The 23,150-nt window shown below is 40.2% G+C and overlaps 1 protein-coding gene across 1 annotated transcript; it reads left to right on the forward strand.

Moving 5' to 3' along the window:
• Positions 1-9,735: 9,735 nt before the first annotated feature.
• On the forward strand, positions 9,736-13,777 carry LOC120293928 (disease resistance protein RPV1-like). The gene is made up of 3 exons (XM_039313740.1): positions 9,736-10,283; positions 10,650-11,745; positions 12,362-13,777. The coding sequence occupies exons 1-3, from the start codon at positions 9,736-9,738 to the stop codon at positions 13,775-13,777; spliced, it is 3,060 nt and encodes a 1,019-aa protein (XP_039169674.1).
• Positions 13,778-23,150: the final 9,373 nt, after the last annotated feature.

Raw genomic sequence — 23,150 nt, forward strand, 5'->3', positions numbered from 1 at the left:
AATCCGTTGGCCCTTGACGAAGGCATTTGGGGGGGCTGATTATATCTTGAAGTACAATAGCAACGCGATTAGCCAAGAGCTTGGTAATGCATTTATAAATTGTATTACAGCAAGCAATAGGTCTATAGTCAGAGACCTTAGAAGCATTGGGAACTTTTGGTACCATGACTAAAATGGTGTTGTTTATCTCACATAACAATCTCCCAGAGATAAAAAAATCCTTAACCGCTGCAAGAACCAACGGTCTAATAACCTTCCAATTAAGTTCGAAAAAATCAGCATTAAAACCATATGGTCGGGGAGCCTTACCACAAGCAAGAGAGAAGATGGTATCCCTAATCTCTAAATCAGAAACAGGACAAGATAAAGCTCTTACCTGTTCATCATTGAGGGTATGTTGAACAACTGCCTAAATGTCCTGCATAGCAAGCCGCTCTGGTAGTTCCCGCAACACCAAAAGATCTTGGAAGTGGTTAACAAAGAGTTGCCGCACCAAGCCTAGATCAGTGACTAGATTGCCATAGGCATCTAGGACCAAAAGCATTCTATTCCTCAAATGCCTTTTGTTGACTGAATGATAGAAAAATTTAGTGTTCCAGTCTCCTTCTTTGAGCCACATAACCCTGGATTTCTGCCTATAAAAGGATTCCTCCTTAATCCGAAGGTCTGAGAAAGTTCACAGCTAGTTCTTTTCAAGCTCTGCAAGCAACACGCTGGTCGGGTCTAGTTGAAGGGCATTTTGGGTGACCCGCAAAGCGTTCCTTGCCTCTGTTGTCTTGGCCAAGATGTTAGAGAAAGATTTCCTATTTAGCTGCTTAAGGCGGTCTTTAAGGGTCTTTAGTTTGCAAACCAGCTTGTACATGGGAACACCTTCACCTGGGTTTTCCCATACTTGAGTAACGATTGCACGAAAAGCCGGGTGTTTCATCCAAAAGTTAAAGATCTTAAACAGTTTTCTATGGAGAGAAGGGGCCAAGACTTTAACGACCATATGAATATGATCGGAGATGCCCGGGGCAAGGAAAGAAACTTCCAAGAAGGAGAAGTCTTGGCTCCATTTAGAATTGACAAGAACTCTATTAATTTTTCCTTAACTTGCGATTGGCACCCAAAGAAGAAGCCCAAGAAAAATGATAGCCAACGTATCTTAAATCTTCTAACTATGTCTAAGCTAAGCATTGCCCAAACTCGTTAATAGAGGGTATCCAGGTATCCGAGCCATCTACCCGGTCCGAAGGGTCCCTGATGGCATTGAAGTCCCTTGCCACTAGCCACGCCGAATCCAGCATGGTGACACTTGATCTAATGAGCTCCTCCCAAAGCGACGCCGAATCCAGCATGGTGACACTTGATCTAATGAGCTCCTCCCAAAGCAATCGCCGAGAAATGAAGGTATGCTCCATGTAAATAACCAAGATTGCACAATCCGAGCCAGAGTTCAGATACTTAAGCTTGCCATGTGTGACATCCCGATTTTTCAATTTTAATTTCATTAAATTGAGACGGGCATTTCGTTGGCACGCATATAGTTCATTTCCTTGAGTCGGCCACTCATGTGAAAACTAGTCTATCAGGTGAAGCCGTTAAGAAATTCTAATGCATCAGATTCGAGAATTTGATCAGAAAGCAACCTTTTGACCGAGATAATCTGCAAGGGTCATTGCGGCACAAATAAAAATCGATTAGAGATCGGAGATAGGTCGGCTCGACAGAGACATGTGATCAGGTGTGGGTGATTCCACCAGATCGCACAATTCTTGTCGATCGACACTGGACCGACTTTTCTATCGATTGGGTACCCTGTGCCCATATTTGAAACCTTGAGATTACCCCGACAACCGAGAGTTGCCAATGTGTCAAAGATATACATTGTGGCTTGAATTAATCAACCACAGGTCAAATGCATGGAAAATTCTAAAAGATACCCAGTAGATCAGGTCGCGCTAGCATTGTGCCAAAGTGAAATTAACCGTGAAATCGAGATCGACTTATAAGATTGGGAGTCATGGTGTGTCCAAATCTTATTAGGAACATTGGATTAATTTATGGACTTTAATTGGACTCAATTGAAAGAGGATTAAATGGAATTGAAGAAATTGTCTCACAAGATTCTATGCCCCGGCGGAAAATGAAATTGAACCTAATGGACTAAAGTTGTGGAAGGTTGGAGTTAGTGGATGGTGACATCACAAGTGATGTCATAGGGGAGGCAAGATGGGCTAGGATGATGACAAGTGGATGGTGGGGATGAGCTCTTGGAAAGGTGGGATGTCACTTCCCCCTTGTCTCCATCATCTTCAAGCTTGGGAAGAGAGAGAGGGAGAGGGAAAAAGTTGAAGCCAAAACCAACGACCGCCCCACTTCGTCCGCCCTTCGTCCGTGCGGTCGCTCGCTCGCCGTCCACTCGTTCGCCGTAGTCGTCGTCACCGCCGCGGTGGTCGCTCGTTCGCGTGTCGCCTGTGACAGCCCGCCGTGTCGCCGTCTCCCCTTCGCCCGCAAGGCCGAGCCGTCCCAACCGCTATTCATCTTCGTCGGAGTCGTCATCTCAGCCGTGAGCCACCGCCTAGCTCGCCAAGAGCTCGTGCTAGTCGCCGTCGGTCTTCCTCCGCCTTTCCTCCGCCCTATCAACCGCCATGCCGCCTCCCTCCAAGCTCGCCTGGCTGGAAGTTCCAGCAAAGATCCGGCCCTTCCAAGCTCGATTTGGCCGCCTTTTAGTTCTCATTTGATGTTGATCCGTGTAGGTTTGTCGTCGGCGTCGTCGTGCTCTTCACCGGAGACTCGTTGGAAAGCGATTCCGGTGAGTTTAGCTCACTAAACCTTGATTAGTGGGTTAATGATGCCTTAAGTGTGTTTAGCTTAGGTTGATTGAGATTAGTTTAGTTAGATGTGGATTAGATTAAGGTGATTAATTAAGGTAAAGTATGTTTAGTTTAAAGGTTAAGTAGGTTTATTTTAATATAAGCCTTGATATGACTTAAAGGAATTTGTTTATGATTTAAATAAATATTTCGAAATTATTGGATTATTTAATGATATATTATATTCCGAAATTATTAAAATATTATTATTTTAAAAAAAACTCGAAAAATTATTTTTGATCCTAATTGCTCAGAATTTCGTGTCGATCGCCGCTGTATATTTAGAATTTGAAATTGATGAATGGTTAATGCAAATTGAGTGTTGATTGTGGAAAATATTGATTTTATTTAGAAAATCTCAAATGTCATGTTTAGCATCGGAATTGAATTTTTAAAGATTAATATTGTGATTGAAATATGTGAATGATGTGCAAAGTGCCTTGAATTGATTATGAGATTGTTGTGTGATAATTAAGAGGAATTTTCTTGAGCTATTAAGTTGGAATTGCCCCTATATGGGATGCCTCATACAACGGATGCGGGTCGTAGTTGATTCTGGGCCCATGCTCCTTTGGGAACGCCGTCGATGTACTGACGAAGCCGCGCTCCAAGGTGGGGAGGCGATGCTTGGCTATATGTCAGTAGATAGCCGAACTGCGAGTAGGCTATGCCCTTGTGTGGCGGTGAATAATAAATTAGAACGCTTGCTGTGATTGCGAAATTGAGTGAAATTGATTATGTTCCAATGGTTTACATTCTTATTATTACTTGTGTTGGAGTGATATGAATTGTACTAACCTGCAGGAAGGCAAGATGGCGAGGTAAGTCTTCTGTGCTGTGTGGCTAGATCACTCTAGGGCGTATTTTCTTTCTAATAGGGGTTTAGGAGGGGTGAACTTGCTGAGACAAAATCTCATCCCGGTTTGGGGAAAATATTACAAGGCCGTAGATGGCGGTACCCCCGGAGAAGAGTGGTCTGCCGACGGAGATTGACCAGACGACGCAGAGTGCTCCTGACCCTGGAAGTCCTTAGGTCTATCAGTTGGTTAGGTCCATTGTCTGGGTCCAGGTGACCATGAATGTCAGGGTACCTCATATGTTTAGGGCTTGGTTTCATTTTGGAGTCGATGGCGTTAGGGTTGGCCCACTGGATAGCATGGACATTCCGTTGGCTATGATGAATGCCATTTTGGGTGAAGGCGTGGCGGATCTTCCCGACAGTAGAGTGATCAACGCATCGCCCCCGGCCTCTTGGGTGACAGATCCTGAGGATGTGGGATCGTCGAATGGTGCCGACTAGTAGTCTTAGGACTATTCCTCTTTTTGGCGGACCGATCCATGTTATGTAGATTAACCCCTTTTTGATGCACATAAACTCTGACCCATTTTTGGTGTATATAGTCTCTGGATCCTGTTGGTGTATGTAAACCTTAGAATGATGATGATGTATGAAAGTATGTTTGTTTGATTTTGAATTGACTTTCCTGCTGTCCTATCCAGTATGTTTTTGTCAGGGGTTTCTTAGCACGTTCCGCATGCGCATAATAATTTAAATGGGGTCAACGACACTACCTGGGAATGTCACATTTACATGACCATGGCGGGTTGTTCACGTGTCTCGGGGTTCGAGGCGTGAGACCATGAATCGCCTGGGCATTGGCCAAAGAGACTTCCAAATTAACAAGAGAAAAATTCCATCCTACCTAAATTCTTCCTCTAGGGGAGTAATCGTAGTTGTTCCATCGCTTGCAACCTGTCAAAAGACTTGAAGAAATGGCTAGGAATAGCGACACTGGAACTTTGGTTTCCAACAACCCAACAAAATACAAATTATTTGTGGAGATAAAATTCCGAACTTCAGCCTATCTAAAGGGATCCACAAGCCTTCTAATATTACATATACCTATGTACATATAAATAATAAATACAAGGTAGGTTGAGGGTTACCTCTACTTGCTCGAGCGTCGCCAACTAGTCCCCGGTTTGGGGTGAGTAGTAGGCGACAGAGCTGGAGAAAGGGTTATGAGCCTTGTCCTGCTGTGAAATTGGCTTCTTACCAGCAAGATTAGTTTTTAGAGACCGAAGGCAAGCCAGGACTTGATCGTCCTCATTTGAGCTACTAGCCAAGCCTGTGACATCCTCCAAATCATCCTCCGAGCTCGAAGACGGGGCTATGGGGTTAGTTCCCTCTTGACTGACTTTGCTAGAAGGGACGAAGGGAGCAGGGGGATCACCAAATTTTGGCTGCACTTTTTGTCCCTTTTGGGGCATCTGAGCTACAGTAGCAAGCTTCACTCCTGGAGTGGGAGCACTCAACTTTAAGGTCTGGTTTGCCTCCCCGAGAGTCACGGCTTGAGAATTCAACGCCTCGTTCGACACCAAGGGTTGCTTTTTCTTTTTGCCCCTATCTCCAACTCGTCTCAGGGGCCCCTGTGACTTTAGAGAGGTTTGGAGCAAGGGCAAGTACCTAGTCAAGGGTAAGGGAGCCATCGCTAGCTGGGGGATGCCAAGCATGTTCCCTGCCATCCTCAGAGGCTAGAACCAAACCTAGGACATGGGCAGGACCAAGGTGTTGGGTGGGAGCATTAGGGACCGACGCAATCCAAAGGGCTTCAGCTAGAGCAGGCAGATTCGCTTGTGTCAGGCATTTGTGGCCGAAGGCACCACAAGTTGGATAGGAATTGGCCACTATTCGTATTCAACAGCCACCAAACAATATTCCCCATTAAGGATAATATCCACTGAATCACACTAAGGGTTTTTGGCGGATATCTCCACGCAAACTCTTGCAAAATATATCATTTTCATATGTTCCATTCTGAGATCAACATAGAGAGGCTTCCTGATGGCGCTTGCCACCGCACTTATCCCAGGGGCTGACCACAAGGCAAAAGGGAAATTCTTCAGCCTGACCCAAACCGGGACAGAGGCTTGGCGATCCTTCTTTAGCTCAAGCAATGGATGCCATTATTGCAAGATTAACGGGACCTTGGCCATTGTCAATGGCCCATCATCCAGAATTTTCCTTCGAAAATCCGAGTCCAGGACGTGGAAGAAATAAAAACCTTTGTCATTTGCCAAGACTTTAGCAAGATTAGCACCCCAAACATGATTCAAGGCAGCTTCGATAAGCTTAAAGTGAAGCTTTTTACCCACATAATCCCCAACTAGGCATTCATGCCATTTCGAGTCCATTGCATCTAAGATTTCCTCAAACAAAGTTACCACAGCTTTGCTATTGACAATGATAGGGGGTATATAGGTGAGATTATACCCTTTCATGGCCGATTTCGCGACATTCGCCCAAGAGCGAATCAAGGGAGGGGGTTTTGAGGCCCTTACTTGTTGATCTTGGGTTTAGGGTCTGTTGGCAAGGAGCTTGGCCCAACTTCTCCCTTGTTGACCAACAACGTTTTGAGGGACTTGGCTATGGCCTGTCTAGTCTTCCTTCTCAACAGAGAAAGGGCCCCAGGGACGAGCAGGTGAATGCCTGCTCTAGCTTCGATCCCATCTCTCCTCAACAGATAGTTGGGCCTTGCCCTTCTGGCCTTCACTTACAGCAACCAAAGGGATCTGACTAGTAGCTGGGCCCAAGTGACACTCAATTGTTGCGGGTGTAGCCATGATTCATAACTGCTACAGTGCAGTCGAACCAGAGAAGAAGAAACCCACAAAACCCTAAAAAGAGTTGAGCATAATTACCTGAGGAGGCCAATCCAAGGAAAAACGCTACGGTGGAGATGAAGAGGGAGGAAGAACTAAGCTATCCTCCAAAAACCAGCTCCAACAACCGGCTGGAACGCCCAAGATCGCGCGAAGACTGACCGGTGGCACAGTTACCCGATTGCCCAGCTGGAGAGGATGTGTGAACAAGTACTCGAGAAAAGTCGATTCTGCTGTTTAAGAATTTTTTTTTTTTTTTACCCTAAGTTCAAAGTTATGCTCTTCAATTGGTACTTTTGCTTAACTCTAAGTTTCGTCAGGGAGAAAGGACTGTGGAAAGGAAAAGATTGCATTAAAAAGGTAGCGGAGGAAGTCTGTCGATGGATCTCATCAAAGAAGCTGGCTACTTCTTCTTAAGAGCTAATATTCTCTCGGCCTATAGTGTGTGCAGTACTTCAATGCTAGTTTGGAGCAGTACACTGCTAGCAATTACCGTGAACTTCGTGCTCATTATACTACTTTTTTTCTTTTTCCTTTTTTCAATATGCAGGGATGACGGAGACTTGTTCTTCTTTGACGTTCATGACTCTCTATGACCCACACTCCCCTTTTTCCTACCAGCCCCGTCATTTTCATTTCGGAACAGATCTCAATTGAGTTCAAAGATCACAAGGCATCTGTGTTGTTGACAAACCTGCACCACATGTTGAATTGAGGACAGTGATGATTCTATGGGCATTGTGAAAAATCTAACCAGAGGTCTGCATTTGATGATTAGGATACTAGGATCAAGGTCCGGCATCAAAATCCTGCATTCCTACATGGTTTGACATGGGTGATGTCGGTTTCATCAATAAGCATGGTTGGGCGCGTCTCATTGGTTGAGAAATTGATCGGATCAAGACTGGGGGAGAAAAGGTTTACCCTGAAGAGGTAACAGAATGAATGGTGTACGAATTGGCTTGACAACGAAATTATTTCTTTTGAGGATTTGTCAATAGGTTCGAATGTGATACATAATTTCTCTGTCTTCAATCATGAATCTGATTTATTTTCTCTAAATCATGGTTAGCTAATATGAAAAGATGTACTCTCAGCTCATTTTCTTTCGACATGTTCTTGTTTCAGAACATAGGTGGAAGCAATACTTTTACAACATCCAGGAGTCGATGGAATCGATGTTGTGGGAATCCCCGAAGCTTGCCTGATTGAGATGGTTGGTGCATGTATTCATGTGAAAGAGAAATGGCTTTGGTCTGATCAAAGCCGTGAACTTGGAGCTGAGAAGGAACATTTGTTGTCTGATGAAGTTCTTCGACAATACGGCAGAGAAAGGAACTTGACAGGGTATTGCTCTCTCAAATCACCAACTACTTTGATGCTAAAAACTGTCTGAAACGAGCAACGATCGGCCACAGGCAAGCGCAAACTTCACCATAGGCCAACAGAGCTCAAGCTTGCCAAATTCCAATAAGGTCGAGCCTTGCCAGTCTGTGGGGAGGCTCCGTCTCACTTGATCAAGCGAGGCCAAGCTCACCCAATGCCGACGAGCCTCGAGCTTGCCGGCCATTGGCGAGGCTCAAGGTCACCTGTGACCGATTGCCAGTTGCCACCGCGGCCAGCGACCAACCAATGAAGAAGGTGGCAATCGATGATCGGCCAATGAGAAAGAAAAAGAAAAAGAAAATGAAAATGAAACTAAAAAATAAAAAGTTTATTTATGAGTTGAGGAAACTTTTGGTAGTCTATTAGGTTATTCATTTAATGTCTTCGATCCATATAGCTCAGCTTAAAACTCTTTAGACCCATTTTAGCTAGACCTTTATATCTTTTAACCCACACGCAATCTATTAGTACAAAATATGAGTAAGAAAGTGGATAATAGACCCATTTTGCCATCCCTAATTAGCAACGCCATCAAGAATTTACCCACGTTCCAATAAAATAGTAAGTTGCCAACTTTTCTGAAATTTGATCAATGGTGTAAGTAAATTACCATCACCCAACCACCGCCAATGGCCGCGCCTCCTGATTTTAAGAAATACCCACATTTTGTTGATGACCGGTCCCAACTTTTTGTTGGGTCGAACAGGGTTCTCGTAAAAGGATGCATCAAGGAAACCGCCAAATGAGCCTTCTCTTTACACAATCAACCGCAGTCATATCACGCGTCGTGAATCAAACTACATGTCATAAATTGCATGCTCAATCATTAAAATCACTATGCAAAAAAAAAAAAAAAACTTCCTCACCACGAGGGCATTTGGGTAAATTGGCAGCAGCAAAAGAGACCTGCACGGGACGATCTACAGATTCCAGAAAACGATTAGGTTTTGGCCATTTCTGTTGAGTGGGAGCTTACGTGTGGAGACCAAAAATGTCGTGGATATCTTCGAGATCAGGCATAAATGGCCCAAAATAGCCCTCATATGCTCACCCCAACGGCAAAAGCAACTGCAATAATTAAGAATGTGCAAAACGGATTGCCTCATCAAAAATTATCCAAATCGAATCAAACTGGCTGGTTAAGTCCAATTCCTAAAAGTGTTAGTCCAATTCTTGATTCCTAAAATAGAATCAATATCTAAGCAATCTGTTTCCCGACTCCAAAATAGAACCGGACCAGACCGATTACACATACTTAAAAATAATCAGTTTTTTAAAATTTATTTGTTCATAGTGGAAAAAAGTGATCAATTTTATTAAACAGGACTTAATTGAGGACCAATCATCCTTAATAATAATAATGTATAAGCAAAGGCGCAAGCGTGCCCCAGGCAATTTTAAAATATAGATAGAACGAGAAGTAATTATTCTAATATTTTATCTTAGAGCACTCGGTTGCTCCCATCTCTTTATAATTGCACTAATTTTATTTACTTCGAAATTTCATATTTCTTTCTTCAACATTTGACACGACGGTGGAGAGAAAAGAGAAGAGTTGGGTTAGGAGGGACCACTTTTAGGCGTCAAAAGTCGTGCATAGTCAACTTTGACAGGCGCGGGACGTGCGTCGCCACTTGTATCGACAGGTAGCAGAAAACTGGCCCACGGCTCTCTGCAAAAGTAGCCATTCCTGTCTTCAAAGTTTATTGACCGAGAGAGATATCCCCATTTGTTGTTAATTTCGGTTTCCTAACTTTTTCCATCTCTGGCTGCCCTTGCTTTTGCTGCTATCCCTTTCAATAGTTTTTTGAAGAGAAGACTGAGATCCATGGAGGGGAGTTCAAAAGAGCGAAGCATCTGTAAAAATGATGGATTAGCAACTTCAACAGAAAGTAGCAGAGTGCCTACTTCATCAGTATATGACTATGAAGTATTCTTGAGCTTCAGAGGAAAAGATACTCGAGCAGATTTTACTGACTTCCTTTATACTAGTCTAGTAGATGCTGGAATCCGCGTATATAGGGATGACGAGGAGCTCCGTGTTGGGGAAGAGATTGGCCTGGAACTTCTCCAAGCAATTAATCAGTCGAAAATCTCAATTCCTATCCTTTCAAAAGGGTATGCCTCTAGTGTGTGGTGTTTGAAGGAGTTAGTCCAAATGGTCGAGCGTCAGAAAACTAGAGGGCAAAAGATCATTCCCATTTTCTATGATGTGACACCTTCAGAGGTTCGATCCCAAACTGGGGATTATGTAGAGGCGTTTCTTTCTCATGAAAAGTCGAAGCGGTATAATGAAGGGACTATAGGTGAGTGGAAGGCTGCTCTCAGTGTGGTTGGGGCAATAAAGGGTTGGGACCTGCAAAGCTCGCCCAAAAGGTGACTCATTTAGCATTACATCTCGTGCGCTTTGTCTCATCAAAGTTTGATGCACCAATTGGTTTATTTTCTACATTTGTATTTGTCTACTTGAAATTAAATATATGGTATTGAAGTTACACTGCAGAAATCACGCTAGATAATGGGACACTCACGACTTTGTCCTTTTTCATTCCGATCAGCATTTTGTTCGATTCATGTCATTAATTGACCCTTAGTACCAATGGTAATTCATTGACGATGAAATAAATCCTTGAGGAACTTATTTCAAATAGGTCTATAACTTTCATTTTGGTCTTGTCAAAACATAGCTTGATTCAACACAAATTTCTAATTTATTGCCTTTTGACCTCCAATAAATGCTAGGCGAGAAGGTGAGCTTGCAAAAACACTAACCCGGGAGGTTTTCAATGAGTTGAAAAAGGCTTATCTAGTGGTATCAAGCAACTTGGTTAGTGTGGACCACACTGTAGATCAAATCATGGAGATAATAGATGCTCCGACAAATGAAACAAGGATTATAGGAATCCATGGCATGGGAGGAATGGGAAAGACGACCATTGCCAAAATCATCTACAATCAGCTTTCACGCGATTTTGAGAACTGTTGTTTTCTTCGTGATATCCGAGAAACATCAAAAGGCAATGGCATTCAATGCTTGCAAAGTCAGCTCATTTCTGACATCCTCAAAATAAAATCTGTGGATATAAAAAATATTGATGAAGGGACTCAAACAATTAAAGACAGGTTGTTTGATAAAAGAGTCCTTCTTCTTCTAGATGATGTGGAAGAAGAGAATCATATAGATGCACTTGTAGGTAAGTGTGATTGGTTAGGTAAAGGGAGCAAACTTATTATTACTACAAGAAACAAAGATGTTCTCGATATTCCTGAAGTGGATTGCAGTTTTGAGCTCAAAAGCATGGATCTCGATCAATCTCTTCAACTATTTAGCAAACATGCTTTCAGAAAAGATTATCCTTTGGATGAGTATATCGACCAATCCAAGAAGGCAGTACGCATTGCTGGAGGTCTTCCACTAGCTCTTGAGGTCATAGGTTCACTTTTATCTCACACTAAAAAGGAAAAGTGGGATGTCATATTGAAGAAGTTGGAAAGTGTTCCTCCTGATAAAGTTCAAAGTAAGCTGAAAATAAGTTACGATGCATTAGATGATCGGCAAAAGCATATATTCCTTGATATATCTTGTCTTTTCATTGGATATGACAAAGATACTGTGGTTCATTTTTGGGATGCATCTAAACTTTTTCCCGAAGAAGCCATGGAAGTTTTGCAGAATATGTCTTTGATTAAGATTAAAGAGGATGATGAAGTATGGATGCATGACCAACTCAGAGGTCTCGGAAGAGAAATAGTTCGCCGAGAAAGTAACATGAAGATAGGTAAGCAAAGCAGGGTGTGGAGTCCTGATGAAGCATTGGATTTGCTAATGAGCCATGAGGTAAAATCCCCTACAATAAATTTACAATTAATTATGGATATTTTGTTTCACAAAAGCTAATTACTCAATCCAATACTTTTGCTCTATTAAGATTAAAGGAATGCTAGTACTCAACTCAACCCCTTGAATAGATGTGTTTCCCTTCAATTTTTTGTTGTGTTTTTATATTTCTTTTCTTTGGGCAGGAAAAAGAAAAAGTTGAAGCTCTTTGTCTCAAGTTTGATCGTAAGCAACAATATTGTTTTACTTATGAAGACTTTATGAGACTACCAAATCTAAGGTTCCTTGAAGTTGACGGTTTGGTGGGAAAATTTCATGCAAAAGGGAGGCGTATTTGGCACAAATTGCTGTCAAATGTTCTCCCATCAAATCTATTCCCGAAGAATTTACAACTCCTACCACAATTACAATGGCTTTCTTGGCGCAATATTCCCCCAACATTTGACATAAAAAATGTCTCCGTGAAAAAATTGGTTATTGTTGATTTATCTCATAGTGAAATTACACATTATTGGAAGGGGTGGAGGCACATGAAGGTATGTTATATGCTAGACAACATTTATTAGTTCATCTTATAATTTTTGGAAGTTATCTTTACGTGATTTTTCTTTTACAGGAGATAAAGAATTTAAAAATTTTGAAGCTGACCAATTGTTATTGCTTGGAGAGAACTCCCAAGTTCTCTGCTCATACAAATTTAGAACGTTTGATTTTACGGGGTTGCAGCAAATTAGTTGAAATTGATAGGTCAATTAGTCAATTGAAACATTTAGTTTCCTTAGATGTAAGATATTGTCAAAAGCTTCAGAGGCTACCAGATGTGCTTGGTGGACTAGAAGCTTTGAAAGAACTCTTGATTGATTCAACTCCAATCGAGGAAATCCCTAATTGTCAAGGAATGAGGAATTTAAGGATTTTAACAGCTTCTCATTGTGGGATAGTTACACTTCCCCTCTCAATTGGAGATCTTGAAAGCCTTAAATACCTATCTATGGAAATGTGCAAATCATTGGAGAGGCTCCCGGATTCAATCGGGAATTTGGAATTGTTGATTAAGTTGGATATATCTGGGACAAGGATCAAAGAACTACCTGACTCTATTGGAAAATTGAAAAATTTAAAAATAGTGAAGATGAAGGAGATATCGATATGCAAAATACCCGATGCCCTTTGGACGATTGAGAAGCTCGAAGAAATAGAAGTCACAGGTGTACCACCTTTCTATATTGAACATAGGGAAGATGAACGAGATTTCCATGTGAACATTGGCAATTACATCTACAAAAATCATTCCTTGAGGATCTTGAGATTGAGATATGTTAAAATATATGCAGTACCGAGACTTCCTGAAAGTCTTACAACTCTTCATTTGAGTACATTGTACATGGACAAGTTTCCAGATCTCTCGAACTTGACTAATTTAAAGGAATTAAATCTGAGTTTTGGCACACGTGATTATGATGAGGAATCTAATGGACTTGTGGAAGATTCGATACGATGGTGGATTGGGAAATTAAGCAAACTGGAGTTTCTGACCCTATCCTCTAATTATATGACCACCTTACCAACAGATATTAGTCTCCTTCCTCAACTCAAGACACTTGACCTCACCTGCGCTAATCTGCGTTGCCTCTCAAGGCTTCCATCGAGTTTATCAACCTTATTTTTGTTTGATTGTATGTCACTTTGTTCAATGGATCTATCAAATTTGAAGAAACTATCAATGCTCAAGATTTGGCGCTCTACAATTTCAGAGATTCAAGGTCTTAACTGTTTGGACAACCTACAAGATTTGTTGCTTTCTGACCTCGGACAGGTGGAGATATTACCTGATCTAAGTACTCTAATCAAACTAAGACGTCTTCACATAGAATTTTGTGGTAATCTGGTTGAGATACAGGGCAAACTACCTCAATCTTTAGAAAAATTATGGATTTATTCATGTGAATCTTTACAGAAGTTGCCTGATTGGTCAAGCTTGAAGGTACTACAAATGGTTGACATAAATGATCGCACAGAATTTAATGTGTGAGGCAATTCTTGGAAATTAGGCGAATTTCCGAAAGAAGTCGGAGAAGAAGTGGGATGCTGTCCTTGAGGGATTCTTGATCCGTGACCATAAATTAATCCCTCGTGTTCAAATTTTAAGGACGTAAGTAATATCCATCTGTCGACCATTGTTTTCCTCGAGTGGATTTTGAATGCTTACATTTTTTCCTAATAATGTTGATTAATGATTATAACTTACGAATGAAATGACTATTTTGCCATTCTAAATTCATAATACAATATTAATATTGTTTCGTATTTACAAGTGGCAACATTTTTTAACCCGGGCAACTCTTAGTAAGGTATCTCTGAAATAGTGAAATAATGATGCAATTACCCGCGTTGCCTAGAAAATTTTGCAAGTTTCTGGGAAGTTTTAGACAACACGCTCTGCAGTGGATTGCTTTTCTGATGATAACTGATAAGTGCTTGTTCTGCTTGAGAGTTCCTTAATCCACGACCACAAGTTGCTTTAAGTTTTTCCAGTTCATTGTCGCCCACGCTTGGTTTGATTTGGATTGTTGGATATATATTTTCTTGTGATGGTTCTTCCTGCTTTAAGTTTCCCAGCTGGAGGAATGCATGTCAATTGCACCATTATTACTTGATTTATACCAATTCAATAGAGATTTTCAAGTACTTGCTGCTGCTGCTTCACATATTTCTAAGCTCATACCCTCGCTTTGCATTGGAGAGAACTCCCTTACACTGTAAAAAATTAGATGGAATGTGCGTTGCAAGGTCATAGAATACTCTGCATTGATATGCTTATGTCCGGTTTATTTTCCAGGAAAGATGTTCTTAGTGGGATTTGCAAATGTTATGGACAAGTTACAAAATGAAGAAAGACGAATTTCGCTTGGGTAGTGGCATCAATAGTTGGTGCAGCAAAGCTTTCCATGTATCACCGGAGAGGAGAACTATTTAGCTTCTCCAAGGTATCATAAATCATCCTATAGTTACAGCTAAATTTCAGTCTTATCGGTGCATAGGACGTATGATAAGTTTCACTTGAGGTCAGAACTTACCCTAATCGACCCTTGATTGATCTCCATTATTGTCTTGGTTTCCATATACACTTTCTAGAAATGGCTTTGCCCAGCTGATCATCTGGAATAGAAGCCATTCCTTTGACCTCAAATGATACTTGATGACTCTTCACGAGAGGTGCCAAAAGAGACATCTCAAAGGACAAGCTTGTTGCCGGTTTCTGATGTTCCTGAGAAGAAATAAAGTTTGAGAAACTTACAGAAATCTTTCTGTACAGGGAGCTGTGGCTAATTGGGCAGCTGGACAAATGAAGACCGAATGAAGGAAGATGAAGGATGAAATATAGTGTCCAAGGTATTCCCTTTCCCAATCTTGGGCCGGTAAACCCTGTATTCATATACTGAGGTCCATGTCCGAGGCTGTTGAGATTTTTTTTTGGTCGGTGAGGCTGTTGAGATTGGAGGTGCTCAAATACGCGCAGTACCGAGTCTTGTTCGGAAAAACGTGTCCATCTACATTGCCTTGAAAATCAGCATGTTTCCCATTAAACCATTGAAACCTCGACATAAATTCCAATATGATGAAAGGGCGTCACAATTTTATTGATCAACCTAAATTACAAATATTCAATCCACAGGGTTGGCGAAACCACTTAAGATTTGGGAACTTTTATGATTTCGTCACTTGAATATTCAATCATTGTATTGTTAAATGAAATTTATCAGATCATATTCGTTCATTTCATTTTTCTTCTAAAGATAAAAATAGTGACATAATGAAAGACAAATGATAGTTGTGACGTGACTGCACATTGCCCTCCTCAAGCAAACTGGGCCAATTTTATTTTTTTTTTAATGTCCAATCCATCTTTTGCTAAATTTATCAGCCAAAAAGTGAACTTCAATTTTTGACCGCGCCTCCTGAAAATTCATCAATTGTGCCGACTTGTTCCCTTCCATCCAACAATACGAGAATGCTTGATTCCTTGAAACAACTTATTAAGATGAGATAAGTACACTTTATTAGGATGTACCGCAAAAATCACAAAAAAAAAAAAAAAGTGAGAGAAAATTTGAGGCACAAAGTTTCATCCCGTTTCATCCCATTTCATCCTTAAATTAAGGTTACATCCAATTGAAAATTCTATTATAATCAACATCCCACACCTTGCACCTCTATGTTGCATTTCTTAATTGCAAAAATGAAAAAAAAAAAAAAAAAACAGAGAGAGAATATATATATTTAATAACTATTCATAGCTCAAGTCCAAATTATTAATAAAATATGAACTCAACTAAATACCACATGGCATTGAAATGCATTGTAATCTACAACCCCCGTAGGACCCCGTGCTATCCTATTAATGGGAAATATGAACCACATCTCAACACACATGAAATTCTGAAACTTATTATGAAAGTACAAATTAGTTATAAAACTTCCAAAAAATGTCATTAAGTCCTAAAACTTATCAAATTTGTGCAATCAAGTCTTTCTTTTATCTTTGTTTACCTTAGTTACCAAAAAATGCTGACGTGATTTTTTTAAATATTTTCTTTATCCTATGCAATGCTAAAGTGGTTAAAACGATGTTGATGTCATTTTAACCACAAATATGATTTCTTAATACAAATTTTATTGAAGTTATATTAAAAAATCAGAAAACTATATATATAAACATGCACACAAAGAAAGGAAAAAAAATGCAAGCAAGGGCTAGCCCACCTTCGCTAGAAAGGGCCCATGAATTTTTTTGGGTGGGGAGTGTGACATCTTGATTTTCAGGTTCTGTTTTCAACTGAATGAGTTGGGCTTTTCATCCACACGCCTATAGTTCTTTTTTTTTTTTTTTAGCTGATCACTCACGAGATAACTAATATATCTAGTAAAGCCGTTAAGGGATTTTAACGCAATAAACTTGAGAATTTGACTAGAAATCGACTGCTCAACCGTGCTAATCTGCAAGGGTCAATACAACACTGTCAAAATCTATCAGAAGTCGGAGATAGGTCGATTCGACAAAGGCATGTGATTAGTGTGAGGGTGATTCCACCTGGTTGCAAAATTTATGTCGAACGGCACTAAATCGATTTTTCTATCATTTCTGTACCATATGCCCATATTTGAAATCTCGAGATTTTCACGACAACCGAGAGTCGCCAATGTGTCGAAGATGGACAATGTGGCTCGAAAATAATCGATCATAGATTAATTGCACTAAAAATTCCTAAAAGCTATCTAGTAGGCTAGGTCTCACTAAAATCGCACATGGTTGAAATTAATCACGAATTTAAACCCGATTAAGCTTGTCATGTCACGATTCATTTTAGAAATGTCAACTTATCCTCCAAAGATTTTTCTGCAAACTTGAGATTTTGGCGAAAAATCAAAGTTGGATTATTTTGGACCAAGAAAATTAGAGAGCCGTTTTTGTCGCATTTTCTCCGGTCAAGTTGGAACAATTGACAAGGAAAAATCATGAGATAGACGAGGGCACCTTGGCTGATTTTATGGACTCTAATTTGAGCTCAATTGGAGACGAATTGAAATCAAATTGGATGGAAATTGTCCAAATTCGTAAATCCATGTGGGGTGCAACATTTGGGGCCTCAATTGAGGCTTGTTGAGGAAGATGGATTAAGGAAATTGGCTGAGGATGACAGCCAAAGCTGGTGGGGGCAAGCAATGAGCACAATGGGATATTTTGGTTGACTTGGAGGCCAAATGGTGGTCCCCCTTCAGCTAGCACTCCTTCTTCCTCCTTGCAGCCCACTTCATCCATTGTTGTGTGAGTTTTGAGCTCAAGAAACTAGAGAGAACCAGCCAGCATCCCCTGCCCATCGACTGCTCCCATGCTGCCTATCCGAACGCCGTCTAGCACCATCTCACTGCCCGAGCAGCCACTCGAAGCCCATCCGTCGTGCACTCATCTTGCTCGCCCGCGCCTGTGCGTCCACGTGTCCTAGTCACCGTTGAAGCCTCGCCAAAGCTCCACTGTCGCCGTCCAGCCACTGTCTACCATCGCCAGGAGCCACTTTGAAGCCGCCTGGTCCACCTCCCTCGCCGTCTTCGCACCATCCAACCACTCGATCCAGCCCCGGTAGCCCAAGAGCAGAGGCCGAATTCTCAGCCCCTAGCTGAGACTTTTAGGCCCGTTTTAAGGCCTGTCCAGACCTCCGTTGGTGTCGCCATAGGCTTGTTTATCACTCACCTCTGTGTCGTTGTCGCTGTGAACTCACCAGCTCACTAAACTAGTGAGTTTACTTGCTAAACTTTGCTTATGGAGTTAATGACTTTTAGTGGATAATTAGTTTAGGCTAAGTAGGGATTAGGTGGTTAGTTAGTTTAGATTAGTGATTTAATCGCTTAATTATGCATGTTAGGTGGTTAGAATAGATTGATTAGGGCTAATTAGATTGCTATTTATTTAATTATTTAATATTTTTGAAAATTATACCATGATAGCCGGTGACCAAAATTTTGTGCCGATTGCGGTGGTGTGCTTAGTTTATGCAATTGAGCGCTAATTTGTGCAAATTGAATGGTGATTGTGATTTTAAGTATTTATTTCAAAATTTGGAAATTTCGGTATTTAATTAGAAAATTCCGAGTGTCAGATTTTGACACCAAAAATTGTTTAAATATTATATCAAAAAGTGAGATTTTTGAAAATGAAGATATCGCATATTTGGCTCAAATTGACCGTGTACCCATACACGATTATTTTTATCGGGTGTTTTTAATACGAAGAAAATAGGCTAAGTCATTATTTTAATTGAGGCATTTGAGTGCAAAGCACAATGTCCTTCGCTGGGATTGATTGATCATGTGATGGCTAAGTGAACCCATCCCCGATGTGTGTCGGTAGGACGTTGCCCCTATATGGGATGCCCTTGGACAACGGAATCGCAATAGATTCTGGACCGATGCTCCTTCGGGAATGCTGTCCCCGATGTGTGTCGGTGGATGTTGCCGTGCTCAAAGGAGTGAGACGAAGCCTAACTACGCCAGAAGACCGATGTGTGTCAGTGTATTGTGCCTGTGCGAGCAGTAAGCAAGTTGGAAGGTGTATTTAATTGAAATTGAAGCATCGGATTATGGGACAAAATTGTGTGGCACAATATAAGACGTGTCATAACGATTTGGCCATATAATTGGGACTCATGTGATTGATGGATTGATTGATTGATTGATTAATCGATTGTATTGATTAAATTGATTGATTGATTGATTGATTGATCGATTGATTGATTGATTGTATTGATTGAATTGATTGATTGATTGATCGATTGATTGATTGATTGATTGATTGATCGATTGATTGATTGATTGTATTGATTGAATTGATTGATTGATTGATCGATTGATTGATTGATTGTATTGATTGAATTGATTGATTGAGTATGTGAATTGTACTGATATGCAGGAGGGAACTGAGGCGAGGTAAGTCCTCTGTTTTGTGTGTATATACTACCTTTAGGCGTATTTCCTTCTTAGTCAGAGTTTAGGGGGTGAACTTGCTGAGATATTGTCTCACCCTATCGTGGGCTCAATATTTTCAGGTCCTTAGATGACGGCCCCTCCGGTACGTTATAATCAGCCTCGGAGGGTTACTGAGCCGATTACTGACTTCCCTGTTCCCAGAGACCACTGGGTTTATGAGCTAGTAGTGACCATTGTCTGGGTCGATGAGGGCCTACCTCAGAGGATACCTCATCGATTTAGGGCGTGGTTTCACCGCAGGCTCAATGGATACAGAGTTGGTCCCCTCCAGGGTTTTGAGATCCCCGCTGTGATAGCGGCACCACTCTAGGCGAGGGTATAGCCAACCCTCCTGATGGTGCTGTGGAGGACCCGGCACCTCCAGAGCTTGTGGAGTTCGAAAGATTGATAAATGTGTTCGACTTGTGGGTTGTAGAACAATTTCCTTTTTTAGGGCCAATCTTTTTGGTAGACAGACTAGTTTTGTATATAAACTAGTTTGTTGTTTATAAAAGCGTGTTTTGGTTGTAAATTTGTTATTCTGCTTTTCTATCCCATGTTGTTTGCTGTCAGGGGATTTGTTTATTCGCTTCCGCATGTGCAATAAAATGAATGAGTCGGCGACGCGTCCTAGGATGTCACAACTTCATCGACCACCAAGGGATGTGCGCGCACTCGAGGTTCAGAGCGTGACAAGGGGGATAGCCGATGGGAGTCACTAGGCCCCGGCCAAGGGCCGGCAACCCCTGCTTATCGCAAGTGAGGGCCTCCTGACGATGGTAAGTTTTCCTTTTCTTTTTTTCAATTAAGTTAGCTTTTTTTTTCAATATTAATTAAATAAAAATTGTATTAACAAGTTAGATTTAGACCAAATAACGTTGCTAAACGTTTCTTTTTAGCCTATGTTTCATATTTTAGCAACTTTAGTGCCACGTAGAAGAGAGAAAATAACAACAACAAAAACCACGTTAGTATTTGTCATTAGCTAAAGTAGACAAAAATAAAGGAATAACTTAATTGCACCAATTTGATAAGTTTTATGACTTAATCACATATTTTAAAAATTATAGGGCTCAATTGTATTTTTGCAATAAGTTTAAACCTTTTAGTGCACTTATCCCTATTAAGATATATGATAACAATAATTGGAATTAATGACAGTTTGTCCTATCTATTTTACCTAACAAATAGATGAGATTTTGTTGGCCTTATATTTATATGGAAAAATTCATAATAATGGCCTGAAGTGGAGTCATTTAAATATATATATATAGGAAAATTCTAAATAATAGCCTGAAGTTGGATCATTCTCTCAAAAAAAAAAGGCGTAGAGTGGACATTGGGTTAAATAAGGGTCTGAAGTACCCAAATCAATCTCAAATAAGTGCCTCAACTCGCCTGCCAGCAACTATGTGACTTTTCCGGCAACTAGAGTAAGGATAATTTTGTCCAAAAAATTTTTGAATTAAGAAAAGCCAAACTTATAAAGATAAAAACCTGATCCTTTATCTTTCTTTCGCCCAATGCACTTAAAACTTAAAAGAACAAACGTGAGATCTGAACTCTTGGTGGCATGCGATCGGTGGTTTGCGACCTGCGGTGAAATGCGATCAGTAGTGTACAACTAGTCCGCGCAATCCGCGCTGGCGTGCAATCAGCAGTAGCGTGCAATGGCATGCGATCGGCTAGTGTTGATGGGAGAGTAAACGAACAAGAGCGTGGATTGATTCGGATAGGGTTGGAAGCAAATTGAGCTGCTTGCTATAGGTTTTCGAAAAATTACGAGAAGTTTCAATTGGCAAAAACCAAGTTCTTTAGAAGTGCCGTGTTCATATCGAAAGTTTCCAAGAGGTAGTTGCTCTTACATTGATTTTTTTGTTCAACTTTGCACTTCAAGATTTAGGGTAATTCATATTGAGTTTTTCGTGTCCACTTTTTTTTTATAAGTTGGTAATTTTGTTTTATCGTATGCCTTTTGAGCTGGTGAATTGTGAATTGTGGTTAATCTTTATCAATGGATTCTTCCTCTGGGATCATCCAAAATGAAGATTGAAGCACATGCTGTATGCTTTCTATTGGTGCATGATTTACATAATTTCATCACCATTTGATATGCCAATTGCATGTGTAAACACACATAAGTTCTGCTGCAATTAGGTTGTTTAGTAATGCATACTATTTTTGCCATTTTCATCATGATTTGTGTGATTACCATTAAGTTTTCATGTCTTAATGGAAAATGCTCGTCATTGTTCATTCAATATGTCAAATTCTTGGTGAAATTTTGCACGTTAAAAGTGACCAAAGTTAAACATGCTTTGTGATTTTAAGGTTGGATTGACACATTGTCATATGCATGTTTTCTTATGCTCGTTGGGGTCTCCTAGAGACCAAATATCATGTTGGTGCTTTCTTAACTATTGAACTATGTATTGTAAGCTTCGTATGCATATGTGATCTATCACGATTGAATGCCATTTTGTATGTGAAATCTATGTCACAAATAGGCTAGTTGCATCTAGAAATCCTCAAATATGGCATTATAAGTCTTAAATTATATTGCATTGACATCGATTTGTACGATATTTTCACATGTCGACTTAGGGTTTAATGTTTACCCTAATCTCTTTTTGCATCTAATTCGTAGTCATGTGTGATTTTCATGCCGTTTGTGCATTGCATAAGTGATTTTAAGACTTAATAATTCATATTTGCATTCTAGATTTTAATGACTAACACGCACACTTTCACGAACCTTAACCATAGAGCACCAAGTTGACTTCAACTGAACCGCGACCGTTCTAGAAGTCGTAAAGCACCCCCAGACCTTTCAAATTTTCGTTGATTTCATGCAAATTGCTAGTCATTAGATCCATTTTCCATTTTTCCTAAGTTAGACTAGAATTCTAACTTAGAATTAAATTTGGATTCCAATTTTGACCCTTGTTTAGATAGACTTTTACCATTTGTGTACCAATTTTTCGGTAGCGATTCTAGAGTTAGCCCTTAGCAAGTTTTGCTTGTCATTCTTTGAAGTATCTTATTATGAATCTTCATGATTTTTAGACTTCATTTGGTAGGGTAAATTTTGGTTGTAATGACATAATGTCCCGCTGATTTGGCAATTTCCTGATGCATTGTTGCTTATTATTTGATTTTTATAAAATCATGCTTAGTTCTTTTAGGAAAACTTTCTTCACGAAAGTTGTTCCACATCATGTTATGCATGTTAGGTATTTTTTTCATAGTTAGATCATCAATGGGTATCATCCAATTCTGCCGATTTGTTGTACTTAGTCTGAAACCTCCCTGTTGAACTTTTTGTTACGGTTGCTTAACTAGATCTTTTAGGTTAGTTTGTGCACAGAATTAGGACATGCCATCCTCATGAAATTTGTTTCAATACCTTTAAACTTCAATGTCAAATGATTTTCAGTGAATTGACTTTTAAATCGCACCTTGAAACACCTTTGGTACATGTGATGTTTCCAAAAACAAACTTTTAAAAAATCATTTTCGATACTTGATTTAACTTAGGGAAAATCATGGTTTGGATTGAATTTAAAATACCTATGATGCCTGTGAGTGCATTTATGCGAGCTTCGGACTAACCTTGGCAATTAAATATGTTCTATAGCCTAAATATTTATTAGTCCAAAATGTCCTCAAATCTCTTTAAACTTTGATTTGACATTGTGATAGTCATGATTTAGATTGTATTTAAAATATCTACAATGTATGTAAGTGCATTGATGCAATCCCCAAACTAGCCTTAACAATTAAATGCAGTCCACAGTCGAGACTTTCATTTATCTCAAAAACTTCACTTTTCATTATCAATGATTCCAAACTCATCTTTGAAATATCACATGTACCTCCTTCAT

This window comes from Eucalyptus grandis, chromosome 5, assembly GCF_016545825.1.
Source record: "Eucalyptus grandis isolate ANBG69807.140 chromosome 5, ASM1654582v1, whole genome shotgun sequence".
In the NCBI taxonomy this organism is placed as follows: Eukaryota; Viridiplantae; Streptophyta; class Magnoliopsida; order Myrtales; family Myrtaceae; genus Eucalyptus; species Eucalyptus grandis.

Coding starts and splice junctions, on each gene's coding strand:
- LOC120293928 (XM_039313740.1), top strand. CDS start 9,736: ATGGAGGGGAGTTCAAAAGAGCGAAGCATCTGTAAAAATGATGGATTA. Junction 10,284..10,649: donor CTGCAAAGCTCGCCCAAAAG/GTGACTCATTTA, acceptor AATAAATGCTAG/GCGAGAAGGTGAGCTTGCAA. Junction 11,746..12,361: donor ATTTGCTAATGAGCCATGAG/GTAAAATCCCCT, acceptor TTTCTTTTACAG/GAGATAAAGAATTTAAAAAT.